This window comes from Microcebus murinus, chromosome 5 (assembly GCF_040939455.1).
Source record: "Microcebus murinus isolate Inina chromosome 5, M.murinus_Inina_mat1.0, whole genome shotgun sequence".
Classification (NCBI taxonomy): domain Eukaryota; kingdom Metazoa; phylum Chordata; class Mammalia; order Primates; family Cheirogaleidae; genus Microcebus; species Microcebus murinus.
In genome coordinates this window covers 111,583,387-111,603,718 of record NC_134108.1, presented here as the reverse complement: position 1 = coordinate 111,603,718, position 20,332 = coordinate 111,583,387, and the positions used below count along the sequence as shown (strand labels likewise).

General features: G+C 53.8%; 3 protein-coding genes across 5 annotated transcripts; 1 reads left to right on the top strand and 2 right to left on the bottom strand.

Moving 5' to 3' along the window:
• Positions 1–102: 102 nt before the first annotated feature.
• On the bottom strand, positions 103–6,599 carry NELFE (negative elongation factor complex member E). Its single transcript, XM_012741134.2, has 11 exons — positions 6,490–6,599; positions 5,967–6,049; positions 4,169–4,238; positions 3,933–4,078; positions 3,423–3,497; positions 3,262–3,299; positions 2,775–3,082; positions 2,518–2,662; positions 2,300–2,354; positions 1,947–2,049; positions 103–273 (listed from the first exon to the last, which is right to left on the bottom strand). Exons 2-11 carry the CDS (start codon positions 6,039–6,041, stop codon positions 176–178), a joined length of 1,113 nt encoding a protein of 370 aa, XP_012596588.1. The 5' UTR covers positions 6,042–6,049; positions 6,490–6,599; the 3' UTR covers positions 103–175.
• A 106-nt stretch (positions 6,600–6,705) lies between these two features.
• On the top strand, positions 6,706–17,783 carry SKIC2 (SKI2 subunit of superkiller complex). Of its 2 annotated transcripts, XM_012741120.3 has the most exons (28): positions 6,709–6,827; positions 6,905–7,008; positions 8,300–8,409; positions 8,513–8,630; positions 8,726–8,840; positions 8,960–9,034; positions 9,256–9,309; positions 9,406–9,596; positions 9,767–9,895; positions 10,128–10,273; positions 10,622–10,768; positions 10,881–10,965; positions 11,148–11,254; positions 11,892–12,038; positions 12,115–12,211; positions 12,372–12,584; positions 12,728–12,838; positions 13,952–14,182; positions 14,578–14,715; positions 14,873–15,010; positions 15,435–15,539; positions 15,822–15,969; positions 16,063–16,189; positions 16,365–16,575; positions 16,718–16,828; positions 16,907–17,125; positions 17,304–17,444; positions 17,539–17,783. In XM_012741120.3, the coding sequence occupies exons 1-28, from the start codon at positions 6,806–6,808 to the stop codon at positions 17,737–17,739; spliced, it is 3,741 nt and encodes a 1,246-aa protein (XP_012596574.2). In that variant the 5' UTR covers positions 6,709–6,805; the 3' UTR covers positions 17,740–17,783. The 2 variants fall into 2 exon arrangements, with proteins under 2 accessions (XP_012596575.2, XP_012596574.2); XM_012741121.2 differs by lacking the exon at positions 15,435–15,539 and having other exon boundaries at positions 6,706–6,827.
• Positions 17,784–17,831: 48 nt separating this feature from the next.
• DXO (decapping exoribonuclease) lies at positions 17,832–20,266 on the bottom strand. 2 transcript variants are annotated; one of them, XM_012741131.3, is made up of 7 exons: positions 19,941–20,265; positions 19,322–19,683; positions 18,914–19,149; positions 18,608–18,827; positions 18,373–18,508; positions 18,142–18,236; positions 17,832–18,055 (listed from the first exon to the last, which is right to left on the bottom strand). In XM_012741131.3, the coding sequence occupies exons 2-7, from the start codon at positions 19,675–19,677 to the stop codon at positions 17,905–17,907; spliced, it is 1,194 nt and encodes a 397-aa protein (XP_012596585.1). In that variant the 5' UTR covers positions 19,678–19,683; positions 19,941–20,265; the 3' UTR covers positions 17,832–17,904. The 2 variants fall into 2 exon arrangements, with proteins under 2 accessions (XP_012596585.1, XP_012596586.1); XM_012741132.3 differs by lacking the exon at positions 18,142–18,236 and having other exon boundaries at positions 19,941–20,266.
• Positions 20,267–20,332: the final 66 nt, after the last annotated feature.

Below are 20,332 nucleotides of genomic sequence, written 5' to 3'. Positions count from 1 at the left end.
GCACTGCCCATGTTGTTACAACTGAGATCAAATCTGACAGCTGTTTTTAAAGGCTTAACCCCAATCCCAAGTGCTGAAAAACCAGAGGCTGAGGGAAATGTGTGAGCTTCCACCTCAGTGTTTTACTGAGACAGCATTGGGGGCATGTGAGGCACAAGGAATTCAGCTCCATTCCCTAGAAGCCATCCACAAGGTTTTCCTTGTAGATGTCATCACTGTAGACAATCTGGGTCCTCTTGTCCCGGTGGCAACCCTTAGGGCTGTTCTGGACAGCTAGGGAAGGAGGAGAGAGACAGGTAAGACCTAAAGGAGTTCGCTGATCAGACCCGAGGCCCAGAGCCTGACCACAGCAATCCTGGCGCTGCGCCCTGGTGGTCAGAACGGCCTTTCTCCTCTTAGCCCCCTTGAACAGTGGCCACCAAACCATTGCGAAGGAGAGTGGAAGCTGTTATTGTGACACGTGTGGATACTGTGATGAATGTTTTACTCTCAGAAAAACTCCGTATGTTGTGATTGTGGAGACATGTGAATGATGTTAACATGCCACTTTTGGTATGTCAAAAATTAAAAATCAAAAACTCTCTGTGGCCCTTTGTTGATATGCTGGTCAATTCTGGTTCCCTCCCTTTGCAGGGCCAGTCTTGCTCACTTCTTTTTATCTACAGGGCCCTTCTTTCTGCTCACTCCTTTCCCAGGAAAAATCTATTTTCAGGTAAAATGGGTTATTCACACTAATAAATGCTACCACCCCACCAGAGCTCATCAAGGGTGTAGCTTTGGCCCTCAGCACTGTCCCTTCCATCTCTGTTTCTTCCTCCTCCTCTTCCCTTCCACCACTGGACACTTCCCTCTCTTCACCCCATCCAAGGATTTCATCCCTACCGCCCTGGGGCTAGAAAGAATACCACCCATGCCAGGCCCCCTCTCTGTGATCTCTGTACCTCCACACTGCTGACCACTCCCTCCTTCTCAAAGCATGTGTCCTTTGGCAGTGGCCCTGGCCCCTCTGGTGCTGCTTCCGGCCCTCTGACCCTTCTTGCCTCCTTTGCTGCATCCTCAATGTCAGCCTGACATGTCAGGAGAGCTGGAGACATGTGGGGCATGAGGAGTACAGTCCTGCTTCCTAACATAGCCCCTGACTATTCCTCAAGCCCAGTCCTGGGTCGTTCTTTTCTCCAAAATCAGTCTCCCCTGATGTTACTGTTTTGTAGACACCCTGTGATGCAGATGACTTTAACCTATATTTTCATTCCTCACCTCAAACCTGAGTTTCAGATCCCTAATTTTAAATATGAAATCCCCTCTACACTCTCTCAAAATGAACCCGCTTCATGAGATGGTCATCTTCCTCACCAAACTGACTCCAACTCCCATTTTCTTACCTGTTTCTGTCATTGCTTTGGGAGTTTTCAATCCTTTTCTCTCCTTCTTCCTTTACCTCTAACTAATAGAGCCTGGCAATTCTCCTTCCCATTTCCATAGCCTCCACACAAATTCTGACCTCTATCCCCTCCAGGGAATCCAGGCATGTACGGGGGAACAAAAAGACGTGGTGGGCTGGGCGCGGTGGCTCACGCCTGTAATCCTAGCACTCTGGGAGGCCGAGGCGGGCGGATTGCTCAAGGTCAGGAGTTCGAAACCACCCTGAGCAAGAGCGAGACCCCGTCTCTACTATAAATAGAAACAAATTAATTGGCCAACTAATATATATACAAAAAATTGGCCGGGCATGGTAGTGCATGCCTGTAGTCCCAGCTACTCGGGAGGCTGAGGCAGGAGGATCGCTTGAGCCCAGGAGTTTGAGGTTGCTGTGAGCTAGGCTGACGCCATGGCACCCACTCTAGCCTGGGCAACAAAGCGAGACTCTGTCTCAAAAAAAAAAAAAAAAAAAAAAAAAAAGACGTGGTGGGTTGTGGAAAGAGGGCAGGAAAAAATCCAATTCTTACCAAGGGAGCCCCAGACAGACTTGCCAGTAGCGGCGTCCAGCATGGGCTGTTTGCGGGCTATGTTGACTTTGAGCTGCACGGACTCTACCTGGGTCCCGTTGAGCTGGAACAGAAGAGGGGAAGAGGCAGAGGATAGGGAAGGAAAACATTACAGAAAACCAAAGAAGTTGTTCCAGGGGTTGCTATCCTGGGAGTAGACTGACTACAGATCTGAGAATGGAAGTTTTTCTGTGTTTATAGGGAGAGGCTTTCTCTGTCAAGAGGAACCAATTTCCTCCTAGTTCCCAGTATTTTAAGGAGAAAACATGAGGATGGCAGGAGGGATGGGAAAAACAGATCTGGGAAGTCCCAACCTCAGCAACAGCCTGATCTGCTGACTCCATCTTTTCATAGGTGACGAAGGCACAGCTGGGGTAAGAGAAAACAGGGTTAGTGGAGGACCTATAGACTCTTCTGGACCCAACCAAACTCAGTGCTCACAGGTTGCTGCAGGCAGCGCGGCCTCCACCCCTAGGTCCCATACCCCAGGGATCTCTCAGGACTTCTCATCATGCCTCGTTGTCATCCTTACTTTCTGGGTGGGTCCATGGAGAGATCAATGATGTTTCCAAAGGGAGAGAAGGCCCCACGGAGGAGGGTGGGTGTCATGTCTTCCCCGTACACATAGAGAGTATTCCCCTTCCGAGGGGCACGGCGTTCAGGGAATGAGTCTGACCCTGTGGGATCAAGAATCATAGTAACAAGACATAGCCCATCTCACATGCCATTTGGTAGGACCCATCTAAACCCTCGCCGAGGTCACCTTCCCCTCCAGCCATGATCACTCACTGCGGAAAGGGCCCTCTCGGTCTCGCTCTCGATCCCTGTCCCGCTCCCGGTCTCGATCCCGATCCCTGTCCCGTTCCCGATCTCGGTCCCGGTCTCGATCCCGCTCTCGATCTCGGTCCCTGTCCCGGTTCCTCTCATGGCTGCGGTCCCGGCTATGGCTTCGGAGAGGGGAAGTTGAGGAGTGGGTACCACCACGTTCTTCGTAACCCCAGTCAAAGGTTCGAGGGGGGCCATCACCAGCCCCTGTGCCCTCTGCCTCTTCTCCATCTGGTCCCAGTTCTCGAAGCCGATCGCTGGAAGACACAAAGCTGGGGAGAAGTAGACAGTGAGGATCAAAGGGGGCTTATATCTCCTCCTCCCAGACCCTGCGGAGACTCAGCATGCCCTCAGCAGCTCAGCTCCTTTCACTCCAGCGCCGCACCGCGCAAGGACTTAGGCAATCAACCCCGCTATTAAGTGGGCCCGGTCCTATTGCTAACTCTCTAACCTCTCATACAGAGATTTCCTCTGGGGACGTCTGGATGACTGAAAAAGAAACCAAAAACAGTTAAGATCATTCCCAGTTGTTGACATGTGGTCCAAAATATGCAGGTCTCTCATCTTCCTCAATCCCCAGCCCCTCACGGACACAGAATAAGGACCCAGTACCTCCTGTAGGTCGTCATCAGCAGATATGCTCCTCTGGAACGGCTGGAAAGTGGGGACTGGTCCCTTCTCGGGGTCCTGGAGAGGTGGCGGGGACCTAACTCAGCATGGGAACAGGAAATGTTCCTCTTCCCTTCCTCTCTTCTTGGCTTTCTCTATTTTTTCTTTTAATTCTATGTATATTTCTTATATGACTATGTGGTACTTTTTATAAGTGGCCTGACGTACACCTATTTAGTTTACGTAAACCTCTCCTGAATCTGATGATTTTCAGCCCATTCAATCCCTTAGAGCATAACATTAAAAGAACTAGAATCTAATTTACAGAATGTGTACAATGGAGAAAAATTTAGGAGTCAGCCAGTTTTCTTCATATTACAGATAAGAAAACTGAAACTCAGAATGTTTATAGCAATTTGCTTTTCTTTTCCCCTAAATCCAGCTCCATTCCAACCTGGAGGGATGCCCTCTCAAGTCAAAGGTCCCCTGAACAATCCTTTTGCTTGTGCTCACCTTTAACTTCCCCTCTAGCGTTCGAGAACGTTTGAAGCCTGAGTTCTTGGTCTCAGCCTTGATGGCACTGATGGCTCCTGACTTCACCAGTTGCTTTGCCTGCTCTGTTGCTGTGGCTGTGTCCACCACAGGCTGCTCTGACAATGCTTGAGAGGCGAGGGGAAGAGGCATTATGTTGGCTAGGTCAGCCCCAAGCAGCCCACTTCCAGTCCATCCCTATTTTCCCTGTCACTCACAGCGTTTGACACCACCTTGGCTGGCTGTGCTGCTGCTACTTTGCTTCTTCAGAGCCAGCAATGCCTTTTTCTGGGAATGAAGGTGAGAAGAGAGGGGTCAGTGAGGGCCACCCCATGGGTGCATCACTCTAGAGACATCTTTCTCGGTGTCCCCAGAGTGGTGCATTGAGACAGCTCTGCCTTTCACATCTGGTCCCAGAGATCATGTACAATGCCAACAATACATAATCTAGCCAAACCATAGAATCCAGAGGTTTTCCAGAGTCTCATCTTTCTTTTTTTAGACAGAGTCAGGCATAGCAACCTCCAACTCCTGGGCTCAAGTGATCCTCCTGCTTCAATCTACCGAGTAGCTGGGACTACAGGCATGTGCCACCATGCCCGGCTAATTTTTCCTACTTTTTGTAGAGACAGGGTCTCACTCTTGCTCAGGCTGGTCTCAAACTCCTGAGCTCAAGTGATCCTCCTGCCTCGGCCTCCCAGAGTGCTAGGATTACAGGTGTGAGCCACCACGCCTGGCCTCGAGTCTTACATTTTTGAAGTTGAAGACAAACATTCAATCATGGACTGGAGCTCCAGGATATAAAATGTAAGTTAAGTATAAGCCTCTGTGCTTTTCTTGGGGGCTTCATGCATCCATCTTCTGGATATTTAATGAGACCCAGTCAGTCATGATTTTGTAACGTGGATATTCAGAAGTCTAATGGTGGCTCTTGGCCTCAAGAAGCTTATAGTCTGACAAATAAAATGACTAGTGTGAATTGCCAAGAATGATTATAACAGGTGCAAATTACTCACACCTGAAAACAATAAGATTTTCTGATGCTTAATGGCTATTAAATTAGGCCCTAGGTAAAATCTGCACAACACAGAGAGGAGAAAGGTATTTTAGACAAAGAAAACAGGGTGGCAAAGATGCAGACATAAGAAGGTCTTGGGAATGCATGTTTTGGCAGTAATGAATAGTTCTATTCGACTAAACAGGGATGCCAAGCTAAGGTTTTGGGGCTTTGTTATATTGACAATAAGAAACCACTGTGGGTTTTGAGAAACAGATGGAGCAGAGTTTAGTGTTTTTAACAGATTATTTTAGCAGGAGTGAAGAAGTCTGTTCAAAAAAGACTGATGAACTTGACGAAAGACCATTATAACAGCCTAGGTGAGTGTCAGTAAAGCCCTGCTCTGGGAAATACACAGGAAAGAATAAACAGGACACATTACTTAAAAGAAGAATCAAGAAGACTTGGCAAATGTTCGGCTATACAAATAGTGGAGAAGCGGGAGATGAGATTTTGAGTTCAAACACACGGGAAAATTGAGTATAGTCAGTCTTATGTGGAAGATCAAGAATATTTAGTCCCTGTGCCTTTATAATATAAAGTTGCTTCAACAACTTTTAATGATCTTAATAAAGAATACCTTAATCACAAAACAAAACAAAAACAATATTTGGGAGAATAGGAGAAAAAGAATATTTAGGAAGGTGATAGCTTCAATTTTGAGTATCTGAAGTTTATCAGGAAGACACTGGATGGACCTGGAAAAACTAAACTTGGGGATCACCAGCTCTTAGGTGGTATTAAAAGTCACAGGAAAGAAAGACAACTCCATGGCAGACTACACAGTAAAGAGAGAAGGCCCACACCAAGACTTGGGAAAGCCCTTGAAGCTACACTATGAGGTGATACATCTTCAGGTATGTGCCAGAGGAATCCCCCATCCCCTCACACTCACCCCAGGTGTTCTCAGAGTGCAGAGTCTGTGAAAGGTTGCGCCATGTCCACACACACTCCCTCACCTTTTTCTTGAGTTTGTTGAATTTCTTCTGCAGAGCCTCCTCCTCCTCGCTCAGTCCGGGGGGTATCACCAACATGGTGGCTCCTGGTTCAGGGGCAGGGCCCAAGACATCTTTCTCCACTGTCACCACCCAGGGTTCACACGCCATCCACACTGCACCCAACCCCACCCCTCCAGGCCTGCCTACACCTGCTTTTGGCCTTTCCCTAGCCCTTGCTTAAACCAGGTTGCCATCCATAGCTCCCACTTGTCGGGATCAACCAGCATTCCTTCTTTCTCCAGGGATCACAGACACCAGCGCCTCGGGGTACCACGTGGCCCAAGGAGGGAAAAACACCCCCTCCGTCGCCAAGATGATGGCACCCGACCCCCTTATCCCCGCTGGGGTTAGTACGGCCAACCGCGGGGTTCGAACAGTAGGGGATGCAGTAGAATCCGCACAGCGTTCTCAGAGCAACGCAAGGGGGAAGAAAAGAGAAGGGACTCGGAAAAAGGGGCAAAGGGCGAGGAGGAGAAGGCCTTACCTGAGGGGGGCGGCAACTAGACCCCCACGGTCTCGGGCGGCGCCCGCGCTGGCCGCAAATAGCGGGCTCAGAGAGATGACGTAGCGAGAGGCGGAGAACGCGGTAACCAAGGCGGCCCAAGGCGCACGGCGGCCCAAGGCGCACTTCCGCCCGGCCACCCGCCCGGCCACATCTGCTCCTCCGCCGCGCCAGTCCACCCTGGCGGCAGGGACTATGCCGGAGGTCTTCTCCACTTCCGCCCGTTCCAGGGCGGGGTTTATTCACCGCGACTACTCGTTGCACTTCCGGGCTGCTAGGAAGCTGTGGTGGCTCCAGGATGATGGAGACTGAGCGACTCGGTGAGGGGGAGGGTAGTGGAACGGAGTAGTAGACAGGGAATGACCCTTGACTCATGACCTCTGTCCTCTTCCCGTAGTGCTACCTCCCCCAGGTCCCCTGGACTTGCCCCTTCGGGCCGTGGAGCTGGGATGCACAGGGCGCTGGGAGCTGCTGAACGTGCCTGGGGCTCCAGAGAGCACAGTGAGTGACTTTTTACCCTGACCTTTGACCTGCATTTAGTCTAAACCTCCTTCACCCTCCTCACAGTAGGATCATCTAGCATGACCTCGCTCTCCCCTACCTGGATACCTGTCATCCAAGCCTGACTGGTGCTCGACAGACTCCAGCCAGGTAGACCTGCCGTGAGTCGGAGCTGATGTGAGGGCAGAGCAGGGGATACCTTAGCTCTGAGAGCTGCTTCTTCAAGTGCGTCTTTTCAACTTGGAGCTCCCTTCTGTCTCCAATCGCCAGGGCACTTGGTGATTGAGGTGCTAGGCTTACTCGTCCTCTGTGGGTCTGAGACCTCTTTTTCAAAAATCAGTGATTCTCAAATTTCAGGGTGCTTCATGATTAGCAGGGGAGCTTTTTTTTTTTTTTTCAACTTTTTTTTTTTTTTTTTTTTTGAGACAGAGTCTCACTTTGTTGCCCAGGCTAGAGTGAGTGCCGTGGCGTCAGCCTAGCTCACAGCAACCTCAAACTCCTGGGCTCGAGTGATCCTTCTGCCTCAGCCTCCCGGGTAGCTGGGACTACAGGCATGCGCCACCATGCCCGGCTAATTTTTTATATATATATCAGTTGGCCAATTAATTTCTTTCTATTTGTAGTAGAGACGGGGTCTCGCTCTTGCTCAGGCTGGTTTTGAACTCCTGACCTTGAGCAATCCGCCCGCCTCGGCCTCCCAAGAGCTAGGATTACAGGCGTGAGCCACAGTGCCCGGCCAGCAGGGGAGCTTTTTAAAAGTGCAGATTCCCAGGACCTTTGGAAAATATTACTTCAGCCTGATTGTTCTAGTTTGTTTGGGACATCTGCCATTTTTGATGTAAACACAAATCCTGGCTGAGCATGGTGGCTCACACCTATGATCCCAGCACTTCAGGAGGCCTGAGATGGGAGGATTTCCTGAGGCCAGGAGTTGGAGACCAGCCTGGGCAATATAACAAGACCCAGTCTCAACAAAAACTAAAATAAAAGAAAAATGTGCCCTTGTGGTGGCACTTGCTAGGACTTGTAGTCCCTAGCTATCTGGGAGGCTGAGGTGGGAGTATTGCTTGAGCCCAAGTGTCTGAGGCTGCAGTGAGCTATGATCATGCCACCACGCTGCAGCCTGGGTGACAGAGTGAGACCCTATCTCTAAAACGCTGCAGCCTGGGTGACAGAGTGAGAGAGACCCTATCTCTAAAAAAGCCAAATAAACACAAATCCTATCACCTCTTTTGTCTGCATTTTACCATTTTTCCTTGCCTAATGCCCTCTCATCTTGCCCTTGTTTCAGCTTCCCCATGGCCTCCCTCCCTGTGCCCCAGATCTGCAGCAAGAAGCAGAGCAATTATTTCTGTCATCCCCAGCCTGGCTGCCTCTGCATGGTGTGGAGCACTCAGCCCGGTGAGGAGTCTGCCTGTAGGGGCCTGGAGTAGGGAGAGGGGTTCTTGAAGGAGTTGGGGCAGAGGGAGAAAGAAGACCCCAAATTTACTACTTTTCTCTCCAGAAAATGGCAGAGGAAGACAGATCCCTGGTCTCTCCTGGCTGCCCTGGAAGCCCCTGTCGCATCTGACCTACAGGCCCAAAGACACCCAACCACAGGCCGGATACTGGGCTACAAGGAGGTAAGAGATCAGAGGCCATGGGAAACAGAGTTGGGAGAAGGTGAGGGGGTTAGAGGCAAGTTCAGTCTCACTGGGACTGTGATCTGTTGCCTCAGGTCTTGCTGGAGAACACAAACCTGTTGGCCACGACTTCCTTGTCTCTTCACCGGCCTCCAGGGCCGATCTCCCAGTCCCTGTGGGGAAATCCAACACAGTACCCCTTCTGGCCAGGTGACTCTTGTGGAGATGGGATGGTAGGAGGGGGAGCACTTAGTCTCCAGGGAAGGATTTCCCACTCATCTTGTGTTATCCTCATCCCATGAATTCCTGTCTGTCCACCCTTTCCCCAGGTGGGATGGACGAACCCACCATAACGGATCTGAACACTCGGGAGGAGGCCGAGGAGGAGATAGACTTTGAGAAAGGTGAGGTGGAGCTCTGAGTCTGAGCACTTCCACGCCTTTGAGCAAATTAGAAAAAGGTGTCCTTTCCGTAACATCCTTTACTGTCACCTGTTGGGAAAGTGCCACAGCACACATCCCCATCTACAATGTCTGTGCTGCGGATGGTGTCCTTTAAGTTTATACGGTGTACAGCTTGCACTCCAATGTGCAGTGGCCCTGGTCTCTCTCTCCCTGTCCTCCAGATCTTCTTACTGTTCCACCTGGTTTCAAGAATGGTGTGGACTTTGCACCAAAAGGTTAGTTTTAGTCTTGTGATGGGAGTGTAGAAGTAGAGCCCTTTTACGAAGCAGAGAAGGACCTGACAAGGTTGCCTGTTTTGTCTTACTCCTCAGGTCACCCCACTCCAGCTCCTGGGTTGCTCAGCCTCAGCCATCTGCTGGAGCCTCTAGATTTGGGTGGAGGTGATGAGGATGAGAGTGAGGCAGTGGGACAGCCAGCGGGTCCCAGAGGGGACACTGTTTCAGCCCCTCCCTGCAGTGCTCCCCTGGCCCGAGCAAGCAGCTTGGAGGACTTAGTGTTGAAGGTCAGTAGTTCTGAGTTCTGACAGTGGAGGCAAGAGAGGAGAGACCTTGCCAGAAGGCAGGGTGGGTTGCTCTGTTGGGCCTGAGGGGAAGAAAGAGACATCTTTGGGAGGAATGGTAATTGAGAACTCTCTGGCTGTATCTTTGTCACCCCTACCCCTGGCTTTTCCAGGAAGTGTCCACAGCTGTATCCACCCCAGAGCCCCCAAAACCTCCACCTCAGGAGCAGTGGGCTATTCCCGTGGATGTCACTTCCCCTGTGGATGATTTCTACCGCCTCATTCCCCAGCCAGCCTTCCAGGTACTGGGGCTAGTCCTCGCTCGCTCCAGCACTCTTGCTGGCTCAGACCCCAGCACAGCCTCCGGCCGCCCCTGCCTTCTCCGCCAGAGGCCGTGCGCCTCCCAGGCCAGTCTTGGTCCTCAGCGCCAGCCTCTCGCTCTGGTCTCCTCTCCTCTGGCCTGTATGCCCCGCGAGCAGGAGGCAGGAAGCCTTCCTCATTTTTTCAGCCTCCATGTATTTGTCTCTCCCACAGTGGGCGTTTGAGCCAGATGTGTTTCAGAAACAGGCCATCCTGCACTTGGAGCGGCACGATTCTGTCTTTGTCGCAGCTCACACATCCGCGGGGAAGACAGTTGTGGCTGAATATGCCATTGCCCTGGCCCAGAAACACATGACTCGGTGCAAGTCCCCTCCCCACCCTCCCCTCCACCAGCGGCCTGTTTTTTCTACATCCTTCTGGCATCTGCTCGCTCCCCGCCTTGCTGCCTCACCCTTTAGGCGAGAGGTTCAGAGCAGAGACTGCGAAGGAGCTCAGAGAGAAATGAGAGGCATGGTGGGGACAGAGATTAGAAGAATGACGTGGGTCAGTTCAGGAAGGAGTGGGGGACAGAATTTTCCCAGGGCTGCATCCTGAAAGAGAATGCGAGGGCAGTTTGGGTGGGGAAGGGAAGCGCCCGTGCCCCTGGGCGTCCTTCCAGGAGCGCTCCGTGCGCGAGCCGAGGCGCTGACCACGAGTCCTCTCCCCAGCACCATCTACACTTCGCCCATCAAGGCCCTCAGCAACCAGAAGTTCCGGGACTTCCGGAACACGTTCGGGGATGTGGGGCTGCTCACAGGGGACGTGCAGCTGCACCCCGAAGCCTCCTGCCTCATCATGACCACAGAGATCCTTCGGTGAGAGATGGGCACTCGGGACGGGTGGACTTTTGGTTGGGAGGATGAAGCTGTTCTGGAGCGTGCTGGTGAGGAGGCGCGGGGGAGTCAGCCCTTGGCCTCTCCTCCCCAGCTCCATGCTGTACAGCGGCTCCGATGTCATCCGGGACCTCGAGTGGGTCATCTTTGATGAGGTTCACTATATCAATGATGCTGAGGTAAGGAGAAGGGGGTCTCCTAGGGGTCTCCTGTGGGACCAGTTGAGCAGCTCCACTATTCCACATGCCACGAGGACCTTGCTGTCTTCTTTGCCCCCGCATGGAACCCTGTGTCCCTTCTCTAGGGGGAGAAGGGCAGCACCATCTGTTCTCTTGGTGACCTCTCCCCTCTCTGTGCCCAGCGTGGGGTCGTGTGGGAGGAGGTGCTCATCATGCTCCCTGACCATGTCTCCATCATCCTGCTGAGTGCTACCGTGCCCAACGCCCTCGAGTTTGCTGACTGGATCGGGTGAGACGTGCCCTGGGGTGCTTGGCTGAAGGGCCTGTTGCATTCCTTGGTTGGGACAGGGGTAAGGCTGCCACAGCAAGGACAGCGGCCAGGCCTTGGGGATAGCGGAAAAAAGGGGTGGTTGGGCAGCTGCAGGATGTTGGCATGGCATGGCGGGGGACAGCCTTCCATTCTGGGTCTCAGAAAAAACTGAGTGAGGTCTGAGGGGGTGGGGAATGGGGTGGGCACATGGGTTCTTTTCCACACTCCCACCTTTTTTTTTTTTTTTTTGAGACAGAGTCTCGCTTTGTTGCCCAGGCTAGAGTGAGTGCCATGGCATCAGCCTAGCTTACAGCAACCTCAAACTCTTGAGTTTAAGCAATCCTCCTGCCTCAGCCTCCCGAGTAGCTGGGACTACAGGCATGCTCCACCATGCCTGGCTAATTTTTTTTAAATATATTAGTTGGCCAATTAATTTCTTTCTATTTATAGTAGAGACAGGGTCTCGCTCTTGCTCAGGCTGGTTTCGAACTCCTGACCTTGAGCAATCCGCCCGCCGCCCGCCTCAGCCTCCCAGAGTGCTAGGATTACAGGCGTGAGCCACCGCACCCGGCCGCACACTCCCACCCTTGACCCGCTGCCCTCTCTTTTCTTTCAGGCGACTGAAGCGTCGCCAGATCTATGTGATCAGCACCATTGCCCGCCCCGTCCCCCTGGAGCACTATCTCTTCACAGGGAACAGCCCCAAGACCCAGGGGGAGCTCTTCCTGTTGCTGGACTCCCGAGGAGCCTTCCACACAAAGGGGTAAGACTGGAGATGGTGGGGGCAGTCTGGGCTGAGCCTCAGCTGGGTGTGATGGCCACTGCTCCCTGTGTCCCAGGTACTACGCAGCTGTGGAGGCCAAGAAGGAGAGGATGAGCAAACATGCCCAGACCTTTGGGGCCAAGCAGCCCACATACCAGGTGGGACCTGCACAGGTGAGAGCTGGGACCTGCCAACACCTGTTTCTCCCCTATCTTTTCTTCCCTTGTCCCCTGGAGTTTTGAACTTGAGCTCTGAGCACTGCCCCACTTGACATTACTTCACCTCCCGTTGGTTTAGGGACTCAAGCTCTGCCCCTTCCCCCTCCTTCCTCAGGACCGGGGAGTGTACCTGTCCCTCCTGACCTCCCTCCGCACGCGTGCCCAGCTGCCTGTGGTGGTGTTCACCTTCTCCCGGGGTCGCTGTGATGAGCAGGCCTCGGGCCTCACCTCCCTTGACCTCACCACAAGTTCAGAGAAGAGTGAGATTCACCTCTTCCTGCAGCGCTGCCTTGCTCGCCTCCGTGGGTCCGACCGCCAGCTGCCCCAGGTGTGCCTGTGTGTGTGTGTGTGTGTGTATATGTGTGTGCACGCCCATGAGCGTGTGCGTGTGCATGTGCGTGCACAGACCTGGGAGGCTGGGGGATAGGCTGTGCCAAGACGCCATGCCCGATGGCGGGCCTTCCCCCAAAGGTCCTGCACATGTCGGAGCTCCTGCAGCGAGGCCTGGGTGTGCACCACAGTGGCATCCTGCCCATCCTCAAGGAGATCGTGGAGATGCTCTTCAGCCGAGGCCTGGTCAAGGTACACCTGGTGGTGGGAGAGGGACTCCCCAGGGTACTTGTTGTCCCCTTAGGAGCTGCGCAGGGGGTAGAGGGGCAGAAGTTTAGGTGGGTCAGTGCGGTGGTTCAGAACCTGGGCTCTGGATCCAGACTACCTGGGTTTGAATCCCAGCATCACCATGTATTTGTGATATGACCTCGGACCAATTACTTAACCTTCCAGAACTTTAGGTTTCCCATCTTAAAATGGGGATGCATAAGGTAAAAACACATAGTTCTCAGAAGAGAAACCTAAAAGGCTAGTGAGCATAGGAAAAGTCATCGGTAATCACAGAAATGCAAATTACTCATGAGATACAACCTTACAGCTGTAGGCTGATAACATTTAGGGAGCTGGCTACTGCCAAGGCATTTCCAGAGACACAGGAGGCTATAGGATTCTCGGGATCCTTATGCAGGTGTAGCCAGTTTGGAGTGCACCCTGGCAGGGCAAGTATGACATACTCTTTGACCCTAAATTCCATTCCTGGTATACCACAAAGAAATTCTCATCCTGGCCCATGAGGGAACATCTTTGTTCACTATAATCTTGTTCATAGTGGCAGGGTGGTACCAGGGTGCCCTTCCCTGGGAGAGAGGGTAGGTAAATGTGAGGGAAGCACCCCGTGGAGTGTTCTGTGGCATGTGGAAGCAATGGGTTAGATATAACCACAGGAACATGGATGGATGTTGTGATACCACGTGGAGGAAAAGAAGAAAACAATCAGATATATAACTGCCTTTTGTGTGAGTTGCAAACTATAGGCACACAAAGCAAGACACATTTTGCAAGAACATATTCACACAAAAAGGTCCTCACTAAATACAATAAATGATAAATACAATACATTAAATTAAGATGGGAGTGGGATATGGGGTTAAAGGAAAGAAATAGGTAGCTAAGTCGAATAAGGAAAATGATCGTACCTACCCTGTAGATTTGCCTGTAGAGTTAAATGAGATCCCACAAGTAACAACCTGGGACTGTGCCTTGTACCTACTTAGCCTTCGCTACAAAGTAAGGCGTGCTTGGCCAAGGCCAGGGGTGTATATGTACAGTCCCTTTGCTGATCCTCTCTCTCCCCCTCTGTGCCAGGTCTTATTTGCCACCGAGACCTTCGCCATGGGTGTAAACATGCCCGCCCGTACAGTGGTGTTTGACTCCATGCGTAAGCACGATGGCTCTACCTTCCGGGACCTGCTCCCCGGGGAGTATGTGCAGATGGCAGGCCGGGCGGGGAGGAGGGGCCTGGACCCCACAGGCACCGTCATTCTGCTCTGCAAGGGCCGAGTGCCTGAGATGGCAGACCTGCACCGCATGATGATGGTGAGTGGACATCGTGAGGCTGGCCCAGGCAGGGCTCCAGCTCCAGGACCTGCTAGGTTCTCTCTCCCAGCTCTCTTTCCCTTTCCTCTGACTTTTTAATTTTGCTTGGGAGAAACCAAGGTAGGAGTGAGCAAATCTAAGGATGAGATTGGAGTCCCTCTCCTCTAATTTTTCCCTATGAATACAGAACTAGATGGGGCCTTGGAGAGTATATTTATTTTGGTTTGCTCCCTTATGTTACAGAGGAGGTAAGCAAATAGTTTGTCGAAAGCCCCATGATTGCAGAGCAAGAACTAGGACTAGATCTGATGAAGGTAGACCCAGTTAACCAGAGGTCTGGCTGGAGAGCAATAGGTCCCACCCCAGTCTCACTGGCTTGTCTGACCTGGCTCCAGGGGAAGCCATCCCAGCTGCAGTCCCAGTTCCGCCTCACGTACACTATGATCCTCAACCTGCTACGGGTGGATGCCCTTAGAGTGGAGGACATGATGAAGAGGAGCTTCTCTGAGTTTCCATCCCGCAAGGACAGCAAGGTGAGGAGGTGGGGATGACCAGTATACAGAGCAGGAGGTTGGACGGAGCCAGGCTGGGAAGAGGTGGGCATCTGGAGGCCAGTGTGGTGAATGTGGGGCGTGTGACACACAGGCCTGGAGACTCCCCTTTCACAGCCTTTCTCCCACCTCTACTCAGGCCCATGAACAGGCTCTGGCTGAGCTGACCAAGAGGCTGGGGGCCTTGGAGGAGCCTGACATGACTGGCCAACTGGCCGACCTGCCTGAGTATTACAGCTGGGGGCAGGAATTGACAGAGACCCGGCACATGATCCAGGTGAGCAAGTGTGAGTGTTGGGGCTGGGCATGGTGGCTCACGCCTATAATCCTAGTGCTCCGGGAGGCCAAGGCGGGAGGATTTGCTCAAGGTCAGGAGTTTAAGACCAACCTGAGCAAGAGTGAGACCCCATCTCTACTAAACATAGAAAAACTAACTGGGTGTGGTGGCACATGCCTGTAGTTCCAGCTACTTGTCAGGCTGAGGCAGGAGGATCGCTTGAGCCCAGGAGTTTGAGGTTGCTGTGAGCTAGGCTGATGCCACGGCACTCTAGCCCAGGCAACAGAGCGAGACTCTGTCTCAAATAAAAAAAAAGTGTGAATGATGGGGCAAGGGAGGAAGAGCACGTGTCACTCTGGGTGCTCCTAAAATTAGCCTGGGTGTCTGTCATTATGACACCTCCTCCTATATCCCTGCTCTTCAGCGACGTATTGTAGAGTCTGTAAATGGGCTGAAATCTCTCTCTGCGGGAAGGGTGGTGGTGGTGAAGAATCAGGAGCATCACAGCGCTTTGGGTGTGATCCTGCAGGTGAGGGCGTTTGGACCCCAGAGGGTGGGAGAGAGCAAGCCCTCTCGCTGTCTACCCACTTGGCTAGGGGCAGGTTGCAGTCACCAGGGGGCTCCCACTTTTCCCTCTTGCACTCCTTTCACCCCTTCCCATCACCACCACCTCCCCGTCCCCTCTAGAGGTCTGCTATAATTCGCCTTGAGCTCTGCAAGGTCTTCCTGATCCCTGCCTTGGGGGGGGGGTCTGGTCTCTCCCTTTAATGTCTACTCACATCCCCTTTCCTGGCCTCCCTGATGCCCCCAGGTCTCCTCAAACTCTACCAGCAGAGTATTCACAACCCTGGTCTTGTGTGATAAGCCCATGTCTCAGGACCCACAGGACGGGGGGCCAGCTACTCTAGATGTGCCCCACCCAGATGACCTCGTGGGATTCAAGCTGTTCCTGCCTGAAGGTGAGAGTGGGGCTGATGTCTGGCTTTTGACGGTGGTGTAAGCAGGATGCCTGGGTCCGTGGCAAGCTCTGACCTGCTCTCTCCTTTTCACAGGGCCTTGTGATCACACTGTGACCAAGCTCCAGCCAGGAGATGTGGCTGCCATCACCACCAAGGTGCTCCGGGTGAATGGAGAGAAGATCATGGAGGACTTCAGCAAGAGGCAGCAGCCGAAATTCAAGTCAGAGATGCTGGGAGGGGCATGTAGTATGGGGTAGTGGGTGGGGGTCTCCCCCAGCCTGAGGGAGACCGTGAAGGGGGGGAGGGTGTGTTTGAAGGATCTCCCGCAGCCTGAGGGGTACTTCTATGGGAGAGAAGCCTTTTATTTCAGAGATCAAGACCTGTTGCCTCTTCAGGAAGGATCCTCCCCTTGCAGCTGTGACCACTGCCGTCCAGGAACTGCTGCGCCTGGCTCAGGCCTACCCAGCAGGACCCCCTACCCTCGACCCTGTCAACGATCTGCAGCTCAAGGATGTGTCTGTCGTAGAGGGTGGGCTCCGGGCTCGGAAGCTGGAGGAGCTGATCCGAGGGGCTCAGTGTGTGCATAGCCCCCGTTTTCCTGCTCAGGTAGAGCCCTGGATGCCAGCTCCCAAGCTGGGAGGAAGGGCTTTTCCTCTCTGGTCTCTGTAGATTGCTGCCCCCATCTCAGCCCTTGTCCTCAGTGCACCCCTGCTGAGGCGCAAGAAGGCTGATGGGTGGCTCCCTGCAGTACCTGAAGCTGCGGGAGCGAATGGAGATACAGAAGGAGATGGAGCGGCTGCACTTCCTACTGTCGGATCAGTCGCTGCTGCTGCTCCCCGAGTACCACCAGCGAGTAGAGGTAGGAGGAGCAGGAGTGGGGGTTGGGGGCCAGGGTAGAAGACAGCAGCCTCCCCAACACCCACCCATTCTCTGGCAGGTGCTCCAAACCCTGGGTTACGTGGATGAGGCGGGCACCGTGAAGCTGGCAGGGCGGGTGGCTTGTGCCATGAGCAGCCATGAGTTGCTTCTTACTGAGCTCATGTTTGACAATGCACTGAGCGCCCTGCGGCCTGAGGAGATCGCAGCCCTGCTCTCTGGGCTGGTCTGCCAGAGCCCTGGGGACCCTGGGGATCAGCTCCCAAGCACCCTCAAGCAGGTAGAGGACACCACCCTTCTCTCCCTGCCTGGGCTGTTGCATTCCTAACCCCCTCGCCCAGGTGACCCCTTCCAGCCCTGTTAAGTGCCCCAAGGGTGAGAATGTCTCTTCCTTGATCTGGGCCTCCCCTGTCTTAGAGCAAAAAGGCAGGCATTAACTTTTCCTTCCCCCTCTGCAGGGAATAGAACGTGTCCGGGCTGTGGCCAAGCGCATTGGTGAGGTCCAGGTGGCCTGTGGCCTGAACCAGACAGTGGAGGAATTTGTTGGGGAGCTGAATTTTGGGCTGGTGGAGGTTGTGTACGAGTGGGCCCGGGGCATGGTGAGTACCTAGGATTTGGAGTTTTTACAGACAGCTGTCTGGGGAGAGGCTGCCCAGGCAGAGCACGTCAGTCCTCACCCTGCTCTCTCCACAGCCCTTCTCTGAGTTGGCAGGGCTCTCAGGAACCCCTGAGGGCCTGGTGGTCCGCTGCATCCAGCGCCTGGCTGAGATGTGCCGCTCGCTGCGGGGGGCAGCCCGCCTGGTAGGAGAGCCAGTGCTGGGTGCCAAGATGGAGACAGCAGCTACCTTGCTACGGCGGGACATCGTCTTTGCAGCCAGCCTCTATACTCAGTGAACGAACCCTGTGTAAAAATGTGATAATAAAACAGCAGACCACCATGTGTGCTTGACGTATTGGATACAGATGACTCAGCTAAGAAGAGAACCACTTGCAAACATATCTTTATTGTTAAATATACCTTTATAATTATTTAGAGACTGGACCAGCCCCTCTAAAGCATCAGTACTTTGGGGAGGGAGTCTTAGGGGGCGACGGGAGGTCCTGGGTCATGGCTTCCACGTACCACATGGGCAGGAAGGCATAGGGCGCATCTTGATGTACAGACACAGTGACTGGGCCACCAGGCTCCCAGGAGAAGAGGTGGACGAGCCTGGGGGAGCAGATTGAGGCATGGATTGAGGGCTGGAGGCTGAGCTCCGGCAACCCAGAAGGCAGGGACAGAGCTGAACACCTCACCTGGGGTCATCCTGGACAACTGTGCTCTCAGCAAAGCTAAGGAAGGCGTCACAGAAGTTCATGCACACAGAGGGATTCCAGCCATCACAGTCATTCTGGGCAGAGAAGGGAGAAGACTGGCAGCGAGGGTGGGGGTAAGGGAAGGGGAAGGCAGACTGCAGCACTGGATGCTGGACCCATGGTCTTGGTGCGTGAGGGATGCAGATGGGAGCTGAGACATCACCGTCTTACCCTGACATATTCAAACATCTCCATGGTAGGAAAGGTCTTGAGGGAACAGACAAAACCCTCTGGGTTACGGAAGCCAGCAACAACACTCGGGACCCCTGGGAGGAAGGACTGAGCCCACCATTTCAGAAGCTTGTGTCTGTGAAAAAAAAGCAAGGGGTCAATGGGACCCTCCCTCCCAAGTCCCTTTCTTAGCCAACGATTCTAGGCTCTTGTGCTGCCCACCCCTATCCTGAACCTGTAGAAGCTCTTCCATTGGCCAGGGCTGTGCATCTCCTTGGAGGTCTTGAGTTCCACATAGCAGGTGGGGGGCTGTGTAGATGGGGCCTGAGGGTCTGTGCAATCTACCTCCCCCGAGAAGAGCAGAGGATGGCTTCCTAGGCGGCTGCGTAGCACAGAGCAGAAGGCCATGTTGGTGTTAACCTCCCCAGAGGGGTCTGGAGAGCCTCCGGGTTTGTCTGCACAAGGAGAAAAGCAGCAGCAGGGGTGGGGGCTCTCAATCTCTGGGAAGAGAAGGGGGCTACTGAGTGGGAGCAACTCTCACCTGCACACATGTACTGCTCAAACTTGTAGCCCATGTACATAAGCTCCCGGAGGAGGGGTGGCCGTGCAAGCCTCTGAGCCCGAGCAGCCGGTGTCTCTACCTCACTCAGGTACAGTGTCCCCTGGAACCGGGAGGCTGCCAGTTGCCAGCCCTCCTGCCGCTCATATGGTGTTGTCAGCAATTTTGTCAGGTGCCCCCGCCATGTCACTACAGCCCCTGCCAGCCAGCCTGGACCCCTGAGAGGAAGGAAATTAGAGGCTAAAGATCTGACACAAGCATTAGTCAGATGCTCCCCCAAAGAACAGCCTAAGTTTATTCCAAGGACTGATTCTCACCCCAGCTTTGGTTCTTATTTTAGAGGGTAGGTGCAGGTCTCTCCAGAACTGCTGTGTGCTATGCTTCGCTCACCCCTCCAGCTGGCCGCGGTGTTCCAGGAGCCAACGTAGCAGGTGGTCCAGCCCTTCTCGGACCTCCTCGTCCCGGGGCTGGTATCGATCAGGGTATCCGTCTCTGAGGTCAAAGTTGGGGCCTGGACCGTTGGTGGGGGGTGGGCTATAGTAGCGCAGGGCTCGGGCATCTCCATGGTACTGGCGTTGCGCATCCAGGGAGAAGCGGCCCAGTTCTGAAGGGCGCCGGTAGAAAGGAAAGGGCCCGGAGTAGAGGGCGGGGTCTGTGGGCAGTGAGGGTGCTAGACGGGGCAGTTTGTTCCGAGATTCAGCCGCCTCGATCTTCCCAGCTCCTCTCTTGGTCCCTCTAGGCTCCATGAGGTCCTGAGAGGAGGGGGGGGCAGTTTCCATTTTACAGAGGAAGTCTGGAGAAGTGCGACTCTGAGCCAGGACTAAGTGAGCCTCCGAACCGCCAGGCTCCAGCCTTGATACACGCAGGCCTCCAGGCCCTCAAACACAACCACGGCCAAGCGCTGGCTCATCCCACCTCTTTCCGTGCCCTACACTTCCTCCCCTACCCCATCCTCCAAATGCAGCGAGCTTAGCAAGGAAGTTTGGGCTCAGATCGAGGATCTGGTTACCTCAAATCCCCCGCGACCTCGACTTCCGCCTTCGCAGGGCTATGACGTCACGGCAGGCACTTCGGAGCCCAAGGGGCGGCAGAGGGGTTTTTCTGCTTTCGATGATGCAATCATTCAGCGACACTAGCGGGCAAACCCCCTCCCGGGGCGGGAGCGGTGCGATCTTCACACCTGGAGGTCAATCCCAACTAGGCCACCGCCGCGCGTCCGCACCGCCCACGTGTCCCCGTACGAGAGTGCCCTCGGAGGGAGCCAATTAGCAGCAGGCGTGGGGCCGCGACCGGGCGAGGCGGTGCCGGTATCCGCATTGGCACCGCCCCTCGTGGCAACTGAGAGGTGCCCAATGGACGCCTGTTTCGTCATCACGTCGTGGTACTTACACTGAGTCACAT

Coding starts and splice junctions, on each gene's coding strand:
- NELFE (XM_012741134.2), bottom strand. CDS start 6,041: ATGTTGGTGATACCCCCCGGACTGAGCGAGGAGGAGGAGGCTCTGCAG. Junction 4,079..4,168: donor CCAAGGTGGTGTCAAACGCT/GTGAGTGACAGG, acceptor TCGCCTCTCAAG/CATTGTCAGAGCAGCCTGTG. Junction 3,498..3,932: donor CGCTAGAGGGGAAGTTAAAG/GTGAGCACAAGC, acceptor CCACCTCTCCAG/GACCCCGAGAAGGGACCAGT.
- DXO (XM_012741131.3), bottom strand. CDS start 19,677: ATGGAGCCTAGAGGGACCAAGAGAGGAGCTGGGAAGATCGAGGCGGCT. Junction 18,828..18,913: donor TGAGCAGTACATGTGTGCAG/GTGAGAGTTGCT, acceptor CTCCTTGTGCAG/ACAAACCCGGAGGCTCTCCA. Junction 18,056..18,141: donor GTTGTCCAGGATGACCCCAG/GTGAGGTGTTCA, acceptor CTGCTCCCCCAG/GCTCGTCCACCTCTTCTCCT.
- SKIC2 (XM_012741120.3), top strand. CDS start 6,806: ATGATGGAGACTGAGCGACTCG. Junction 15,011..15,434: donor AGACCCGGCACATGATCCAG/GTGAGCAAGTGT, acceptor CCTGCTCTTCAG/CGACGTATTGTAGAGTCTGT. Junction 16,190..16,364: donor AGGCAGCAGCCGAAATTCAA/GTCAGAGATGCT, acceptor TTGCCTCTTCAG/GAAGGATCCTCCCCTTGCAG.